Below are 9,157 nucleotides of genomic sequence, written 5' to 3' on the forward strand. Positions count from 1 at the left end.
TGTGGAAGAGGCACTCCCTGGTCAGAGGGCTTTGGCACGCAGCCTGGTTTATATATCCCTTTGGGCTGTTAGTCATAAATGTTACAGGCCCATAAAGGCAGCTGGTCTCGTGAGTGAAGGAGAAAGAAGTGACAATCTCAACTATACAATATTGGAAGTTGCCCCTAAGAGTCGCTTCATCACTCGCCTCTGGTCAGCAGCATCTGCCTCTCATAGATTTCCAACGTGCACTTTGCTAACTGGGAGTCGCTGCTGGGGAAAGGACGGTAACAGGAACATTGTTTTCTCTTTGGGAATGAGACTGGGTTTAGTGCAAAGCGCTAGGAGGACAGGTCTTATTTCTGATGCTGTTCTGGCAAAACACGCCGTTCGAAGCTAAATTTCCTAGAATTAGAGGAGCGGGAGATGGGAGAGATCTGTAGTCACCTTCTTCTCCCCTATGCTGGGACAGATCTGCTCTTGGAAACTGCGCACCAGTTCAGTTTCAAGTGACAAAGCGGTGAGTGATTCACTGTGAGACTGCACCAGAGTTTGCCCATTGAGATGGCTGGGATTTCGCTCTGATGTAATCCTATCAGCGGGGATTTGCATTGCCTGAAGTTCACCTCACAAGCTGCTCAGCAATTGCGTTCGTTTTCTTCTAGTGCCTTTTACCATCAGAACGTCTGAAAGCACTTTAGCAGGCAAAGCGTTGCAGAGTTGCACTGTGGTAGTTAGCAGATCCGCCATCGCTCTTAGCTGGCCTCCTACAGGGGAACATTGACGCACAAGTTCTGTGATGAACGCGCTGTTTCCTGCAGCGCTGGCTGGCTTGCCGAGTTCCTAGGACAACCCTATTCTCCGGATGCTTGTCCAGAGCTGCATAGCATCATTTTTGAAAAGAAATGAATGTTTTACAGTCAGGCTTGGGATAGGTTGTATTTAATTTGGGTCTAAGTTTCTCTTGTGATGTAGAACTGTAATTCTCTGTGGCATTTTGCTGTGTTGCCTGGGTGGATCTTTCGCAGCTGCCGTTATCTGAAAGCAGCCGAGCACAATGCGTACAAGGCGTGCCTACCTTTGAGAAAAGGTACATTAAATATTTTGTTATGTTCATATCTGGCTGCAGTTTATCTGTTCCTTTCCTCCTAGTGCGTACGCTCAGCTGGACCCTGCAGGGCCGCTGTGGCCCTCCTGCTGCCCAAAAGGTCGGATAACCAGAGCCCAGGGTGTGGGGCGGCAGGAGCCATCTGGTTTTCCCTTCCCATCGCTGGCTTCTGGGTGCTCCTCAGCAGCAGGCAGAACCATCCCATCCCCTCTGCGATACGGAGCGATGCTTTGGGTATCGCTGTTGAGCACCGCACCAAGGGGGATCAGCCGAGGGGGTTTGTGCAGCCCAGTCCTACTGCTGTGCCCAACAGGGACTGTCAGAGCCACAGCAGCTGCTCCCGAGCCACACACCCGTGGTGTGGGTGAGTACAGGCTTTGTTTGTATCTAGCCGGGCCACGAAGTGCTGCAGAAAATGTTCCCAAACTGCTCATTCTGCATTTCCTGAGGCTGTTTTCTGGTTTCAGCAGCTTCTAAATGCTGCGAAGGCTTGCTTCAACCCCCGAGGGGTTTTCCCCTGCAAAACGTTTGGGAGTTTAGAGAAAAAACGTGAATTATGTTATACGTCAGTCAGCTCTTGTTGCAGACTTGGTTTAGTGCATCTCCCCTTTCCTGATCTTTTTCTACCGATTTTTTTCATGCCGCTCGGCTGCAGCCTGGCCTAGCCTGGAGGGGAGGGCGGAATAAAGGCGGTTTTCACCCGGAGAGCAGCAGCGCGGTGCAGCTCTCCCCGGGAGAGCCCGGCCGGCGCTCGGCGGGGGAAGCCCGAGGGGGACCGGGGCGGGGGGGGTCAGCGCTGCCTTCAGCCGGCCGCGCCCCGGAGCAACCGGGGTGCGGGTGGGGATGCCCGGGGGAGCCGGGAGGCAGCCGGCCGTGCCGGGGGGGGCTTCCCGGGGGAGCCCAGGGGAGCGGGGCGGCGGGCGGCCGTGCCCGGGGAGCAGCCGGGGTCAGCCCCGCGGCCGCCGTGGCCCGGCGCTCGCAGGCGGTGGCGCTGCGGCGGCTGCCGCCGCTCTCCCGCCCCGTCCCGGCCCGTCCCTCCCCCGGCTCGGGCGAGGAAATGACCTAAGAGGAAACCTGGGCCGTGCCGGGAGGGAGCGGGGCCGGGGCGGCGGGGCCCGGGACGCTCCGGCGATGCCCCGGCGGCCAGAGGACCCAGCGGGGGCGGCCGGCAGGTCGGTGGGGCTGCGGCCGGCACCTCTGCCCCGCCCGGGGGCACCGGGGGGGCTGGTTTCCCCGGGATCCGCCGCTGCCGCCGTCCCGGGGGCCCTTCGGCTTGTGCCGCCCGCGGAGCGGCTCCCCCGCCGGGCCGGGGCGAGGCGGGACGGCAGCGGGGGTTCCCGGGGGGCTCCGGTGGCCCCGGTGCCCCGGGCAGGAGGCGTCTCGGCGCTGGGGGATCCACCTGCGGCTCGGCAGGGATGGAACGGGGGTCCCGGGCGGCTGGTAGCCACCCTCGGGCGGGTGCCCAGGGGCGGCGGAGGGGGCTCGCCGCTCTTCTCCCTCCCCTTGCGATGGCCGGGGCACGTCCAGCCGTCCCGCCAGGTACGACCCCCGGCAGGGCAGGGCCCTGGCACACGGGCCGGCTGATCGGCGGCAGATCGAGGACGCTAACCCCGACCACGTCAGTCCCCGGGACTGCTCGTCCGGTGGGCACCACTTGCAGAGGAGGAATCAGTTACCCACGGGTGATGCTGTGCCCGGTGTCACCCACTGCCACCAGCCCTTCAGGCAAGGTGGTCCCGGCAGCAGGATCTCTAGCGCAGACGAGGCCTGGCTGGTTTTACGCTCACATGCTGTGGTTTGCTCTGGGCAGGGTTATTTGGCGCAGCAGTTCAAAGCAGCCGTGCCCATCCCCGGGGAGCTGTGGGGAAGGATGCTCTGGGAGAGGCGCTGGGCGGTGGCGGCAGAGACGCTGCCAGACGGGCTCGGGCGCTCCCTGCTTTGCTGTGCGCGGCGCCGAGCTCTCACCCGGTTCCTTCCGCACGGCAGTGCTGCTGGTGGGATGCGGGGCTGCTGGTGAGCTCGGGCTGCTCCGCTGGCAGTGCAGAACTGCTTAAGTGCAGGTACAGAGGGAGAGAGACAGTGCAGAAGGAGGAGAGGTCGGATAGGAAGGCGTTTGCCAACCAGATGTGGCACAGAGGGCACCCAGCTGCGTGTGAATCCATCTGGGAAAGAAATCTCCGTGCAGGTCTCGGGGCAGGTAACCCCGCACAGGTGAGAGCTTCAGCTGCAAGAGCAGCATGAGCAGGTTGTCACCCCCGTGGGGCAAGGTCTGCCCTGGGCCTCCCAGAGAGGCAGGTGAGGAGGGCAGAGCCTCTACCTGCCAGTGAGCTCCACTCTGCTCTGAGTTACTACGTGTTGTGCCATGGCTTCATGGCAAGTGGTGTGTGCAAGGGGTCAGGCTGCCTGTGATACGCATCCCATGCCTCTAAAGGGCAATGGGCTCTTCAGCTTTAATCTGGGTAGGGACCTGTTTGCAGAGAGGGGTGAGTAACAGCCCAGGAATTTCGATGAGCTGGCAAAACTCATTTGGCTGATTGCCTTCTCCTGTTTGTGCTGCGGGTCTGGCCAGCCCAGCATTCTGCATCCAGCAGATCATCTCTTGTGCATGTCAAAGAAAGCCCTTCCTCTCTGTGCTGTGTGTACCCTCTTGCTGTCTTCGCCGTATCACGAAGCAGAAGAAAATTAATCTAGAGACTATTTAGGAGCACCGTTGGTACTGTAGAGAGCTGTGCTTGACTGCAGGGGGATGAGACGGGACCTGTTGCTGTTGGGGATTTGGCTGCAGAGCTTGCTGTGTCTCGCTGGGAGTTGAGGGAGCCTGGCTCCGGTGCAGGGGGGGTGTTCTGCTCGCTCTGGCGAGTGTGTCTTGGATGCTTAGGTGCTGCGTCGATTCTTGCCAGGCTTTTGTGTGAAACCAGCTGAATTGGTGTTTCAAAGGCACAAGCGAACGGCTGCATGGGGTACTCCTGTGTGTGCTTCCCTGTTATATAGCCACAGGGAAGCCTTCTGAGGGGAGATTGGTGTATTTTGGGGCTGCCTTGGTGTGCTGTCCACTTTGAACATGCAGATCAACAGACTGAAACACCTTTTTCATATCAGAAAAATGTAAAGGCTCTGAAGATGGAATCCTATCATAGGCTGGTAGGAAGCAAGTCTTAAAAAGATGCGTGAGTGAGGCTTTGCTCAGATCTAGGGCCAGAGTTGGGTGCCCTAATAACAGAGGAGTTTGCTTGGGGTGGGGGGCTGTGAGGATAACAGCCTGTGCTCCCACACTGGTGGGATTTGCCAGACGGCGAGGTGAAGGTCTGCCTCCCTGTCCAACTAAGCTCTGTGTGCTCTTTCCCTAGGGACTGTCACTAGCCCATCTGTTGCCCTGACTCTTGCCCTTGGAGGAAGCCAGTCATGGGGGAAACGGGCAAAGAAGAGTACAAAATACAGTCATTCGACAGCGAGACTCAGAAGCTGCTAAAAACAGCCCTCAAAGGTCAGCAGGCTTCTTAGTAGCTCCTCTGCCACATGCAGCTTGGCTTGTAGATGAGGCTGGATGCTTGGACCCCTTTAAAGAACACCAATTGCTAAGTGCAGAAAAGCTGTTTCATAAACGCTCTTCATCCGTGACTGGGTGCCACTGGTAAATCTTCCCTGGCAAGGTCTTTGCTCCCTGCCTCTTCCTGTCCCCTCTCACCTTCTCCCCAGTGTTTAATGGTGCAGCTGTTCAAACTCGGCTCCTGGTTCTCATCCTTGTGGTTTTCCCTGATTTCAGAGTACCCTCCTCTCCTGCTCTAACCCAGCATCTCTCCGCAGATTTGGTCTCTCACTCATTTCCAGTGCCTGGTTCCTGCTCTCTGCCCCTCCCCACTTCGGGGCCCGTCTCATCCTCCCGGCCTCTGGGGTCTCCTGCTCACCAGTCACGTCTCTATTGAAAGCCCAGCAGAAGTTTGCACATCTGCCTCCCACTAACCCAACTTCGAAGCAGTGCTGGGATTTCAGATTCAAATCAACTTCTTGGTTCACCATACTACCTGCTTTCCTCCATCGCTTTCCCATCGTGATGACTGTGTCCTTCAGCCTGGGAGGACCATGCACTATTGGAGATGGTATCTCCAAAGTAGCTGGTGTGCAAGAGGAGCTGTGACTCTTGATTGTGGGAGCAAGCATGAGGTTTTGCACCATATAACATGGTTGTACCAGGCCCTGTGCTGACCTTGGTTGCTTTCCAGGTATCCCAAAGCAAGCAGGGCACAAAGGGTGCTGGGTCCTGACAGTGTTTCTCCTCTCTGCAGACCCCAGCAACGTGGACCTGGAGAAAGTAGCCAATATTATAGTGGACCAGTCCCTCAAAGACTGTGTGTTCAGCAAGGAGGCAGGGCGCATCTGCTACACCATCATCCAGGTGAGAGCTCTTCGTGTCTGAGCAGCAAAACACATAAGCTGTGCGGGTTGTCCCTAGGCTGGGCCAGGAGAGGCTTCACCCCAGCCCTGTGCTCTGGCCCCTCAGCCGGCTTTCCTCTTCTACCACTTGCCGTGTGCAGTGGCAGCATCCAGATGAGCAGCCCGCGAGCACAGGCAGTTAGTTGCAGCTTTCCTGCCTCTCTGGGCTATCATAGGAGGTATCTGCATGGTCCTGCATCACCCAAGTAGCAGCATCTCCCTGCCCCTCTCACACCCCCGTTTCATCCCTGCGTCCTGCTTTTGTGGGCTTGTAGGCAGAGAGCAAACAAGTCGGCCAGAGCATCTTCCGGAGGAGCCTGCTGAACCGGCTACAGCAGGAGTACAAGGACAGGGAGGAGCTGCGCACCCGGTCGCTCCAGGCATGGATCTGCTACGTCACCTTCATCTGCAACATCTTCGACTACCTGAGGGTAAGGAGCTGGAGAAGGAGCACCCAGCTGCTGCTGCCTAGGGGTGCCAGAAGGGCCTGGGCATCCAAAGATGCCAGGGCAGGGGTGTTGGGTGGGTGTTGTATGGAGCCCCGTGGCTCAGCAGTGAGGGCCAGAGCTGCTTCTCAGCACAAGGATGCTGCTGGGGCTGGTGCTACCTACAGGCAAGCGAACAGGCTTGGAGAGGCAGAGCTGTCTCTGGGAACAGTCACAAAGCCTGAGCTTCCTCATTTTGCTCCTGGTGTTTGAAATCCCCTGATTTGCCTGCTCCCAAATGTCCCAGATTGAACTAGTTTAGTTGCTGTGAGATCCCGGGGGGGACTCATGGGTGCTCACATAATTTCTAGCCCAGGTACTGACGGCGTTTGTCTGCAGGCCTTCGCTGCAGTGTGTGTACTTGGATGCCTGCTTGGAGTAGATGTAAAAATGATGCAAGTAGAGCTGCAGGCAGGAAAAATGCTGTTGCAACACGTGTATTTCCCATGACTACCTGCTTACATTTAAAAATAGATGTTTTTTACATCATTTGTTCAGCTTCTCTGGCTCCTGGAGACTCGAACATCTGGTCTCCTATGTAAATCCCACCAATACAGTATTTGGCAGCACAACTAAATTCGGCTCCCTTCTCCTTTGAAGAGCAGCAAGGGAATAACTATTTAAAATAGCTGCAGACTCCTGCCTTTCTGGCCCCAAGCTGATGACGACTCCTGCCTCCTTACAGGTGAACAACATGCCCATGATGGCTCTGGTGAACCCCGTTTATGACTGTCTGTTCCGGCTGGCACAGCCCGACAGCCTGCGGAAGGAGGAAGAGGTGAGTGCAGGGAAGAGGGCTGCTAATGTGCCCGTTGTCCTGGCAGGGACCAGCAAAAAGCACAGCCCAGGGGGATGCCGTCTCTGCAGCCTGGTGCACAGGAGGGAGAGCTGCCTCCCCGGTATGTGCAGAAGGAGACCTGCTGGGCAGGAGGGTTTGCAGCCCAGAAGGAAGCAGGATGGAGGTGCAGGTTGTGACTCCCTGGCCCAGGCTGCCTATCGTCCCTCAGGGCAGCTTTTCTCATTGCCCAAGTGTGGTCACTGGAGACCCAGCAGCCCAGCCGTCCTTGAAGCAGGGTCTGTCTCTGGAGTTACGCAGATTCACCTCCCATCATGTGAGAAAAATGCAGACCATGGCTCTCCCCCGTTTTCACAGGAACCAGCTGCTTTTCCAGCAGCCCTGGTTGCTGGACATCTGGAAAAGCAGCTGTCACACTCACCTGCTGAGGCACCGCAGCCATGGGAGGTGACAGCAGATAGCTGCAGTGACCGTAGGTGTGCAGAGCGGCTCTGTGTCCCCACACGTCCCGGGACGTGCTGTGCAATGCTTTGTGTAGCTGCTGCTCACCTGCCTGGGCCTGCGGCGTTGATGCTGTGCCAGACTGCAGTGGGCTGGAGAAGGCTCTTCTGGAGCTGGAGCTTCGCACAGGTCTGGGTGTGCGGCAACCTGCTTGGGGCATGGCTGAGTCACCCCTCAGGTGAGGGGTTCCTGTAAAATGTAGGGCCCTTGGATGGGCCCTTTGGGTTTTTCTCAATCTTAGCACAACCCTCTCATCCCTGCAGCTGATTGACTACAGGGTCAATCTCTCTCTTCTCCAAAGACTGAGTTAGTGCCCCCGTTTCCTGCAAATCACTGGACTTTCTAAGAGCTTTAGCGCATGTTCCAGCCACTTCCCTCTGTTCTTGGAGGCACCTCCTTACTCCAGCCTCGGCTTCAGCCTTGCCATCTCCTTGTGGACATCCTCCAGAAAATTAACGTTTTTCCACCTGTTGTGGGTGCCAGAGAAATCTCTGGCAATTTTGTCTGAGAGGCAGGAGAGTTCAGGATATGCTTTTCCAGCACTTTTACTAGAACAGACTAGAACAGATTCAGCCTCTCCTGGATCACAGCGACTTGGGAGAAGCAGAACTGTCACCTGTTGGAAATCCAGAACAGAGGGAACAGGATGAGTTGGTCCATAAGCAACTGATGGGGACCTCCACAGAGACGTGCCAAACCTCCCCATTCCTTTGTACTCAGCCATCTCCTCTTCCTTCTGAAGGTGGACTGCCTGGTCCTACAGCTCCATCGCATCGGCGAGCAGCTGGAGAAGATGAACTCCCAGCGGATGGATGAGCTCTTCTCCCTCCTCCGAGATGGCTTCCTTCTGCAGGAGGGGCTCAGCTCCCTGTCCCAGCTCCTACTGCTGGAGATCATTGAGTTTCGGGCTGCCGACTGGAAGATGACAGACGCTGCCCAGAAATACTATTACAGCGAAGTGATGGATTAACCTCCCTACAGCAGAGGCAGAGAGATGTCCCCAGCACTTTCACCAGCAGGCTTCATACCAAGTTTGAATTTCTTTTCACGTTCATGTTTTTCTAGCACTCCTGTAAATAGGATTTATAGGGGCTAGAGCCTCTGGGCACATAACTGTCAGGCCACAACTGGTGCTAGCCTGGCTCTGGAGGTTTGGAGAGGTGGGAAGGGCAGGGCATATTTAACCCAGCAAGTTCTTCCACTGATTTTGTCTAATATTGGGCTGCTGCCAGCAAAGGGCAAAGAAAGCTTCTAGCTCAAACCAGCATTTTATGAGTCTTAAGGAAAGCACAGTTTAGGCTGAGAGCATTTTGGTTTCACCTGAGAGCCAGCGGTGCTGCAGGAGGCAGAGGAGAAATCTTCCACAGCTCAGGTTGTACCTGGTTCTCTGGGACAAGTCACAAAAAACACTGTGGCCTCACGAACAGCTCAACCAAGTGCTGTCTTTCCCAGACTCCTTCCAGCACACTGGCTGCACCTGCATGCACACAGCCTCCCCCACGGGTCACAAGCCACCAATAACTGCCACAGGGCAGCCTGCAGCAGGAAAGGTCGCTGAGCACATGTAGCTAGGAACAGGTTTTATAAGTTTTATACAGCAACTGTCATGTTTTTTCAGAAATTAGCGAGTTTCAACTATGGTATGTTTCTTGTAAGAATGGGAGAGGAAGAAAGGAAACAAAATAGTCTATTGAAGGATTTTTTCTAATAAAAGTTTTCCACTAACATGCGCCCTGCTTTCTCTCTGTGCAGCTGCTGAGCTATGAACAGTACTTAAAAGCTGTTCCTGACTGAAGCCCTAAGGCTGTGATAATCATTTTCTCCTCCGATGCAGGGTGTCAGTTGGCTTTACACAAC

At 56.2% G+C, this 9,157-nt stretch overlaps 1 protein-coding gene across 2 annotated transcripts; it reads left to right on the top strand.

The window, feature by feature from the left end:
- The first annotated feature begins 4,484 nt into the window (after positions 1–4,484).
- On the top strand, positions 4,485–8,639 carry MIF4GD (MIF4G domain containing). 2 transcript variants are annotated; one of them, XM_009486515.2, is made up of 5 exons: positions 4,485–4,571; positions 5,371–5,480; positions 5,794–5,949; positions 6,689–6,781; positions 8,043–8,639. In XM_009486515.2, the coding sequence occupies exons 1-5, from the start codon at positions 4,490–4,492 to the stop codon at positions 8,268–8,270; spliced, it is 669 nt and encodes a 222-aa protein (XP_009484790.2). In that variant the 5' UTR covers positions 4,485–4,489; the 3' UTR covers positions 8,271–8,639. The 2 variants fall into 2 exon arrangements, with proteins under 2 accessions (XP_009484790.2, XP_075575871.1); XM_075719756.1 differs by lacking the exon at positions 5,794–5,949.
- The last annotated feature ends 518 nt before the right edge of the window (positions 8,640–9,157 follow it).

Source organism: Pelecanus crispus, chromosome 12 (genome assembly GCF_030463565.1).
Source record: "Pelecanus crispus isolate bPelCri1 chromosome 12, bPelCri1.pri, whole genome shotgun sequence".
Classification (NCBI taxonomy): Eukaryota; Metazoa; Chordata; class Aves; order Pelecaniformes; family Pelecanidae; genus Pelecanus; species Pelecanus crispus.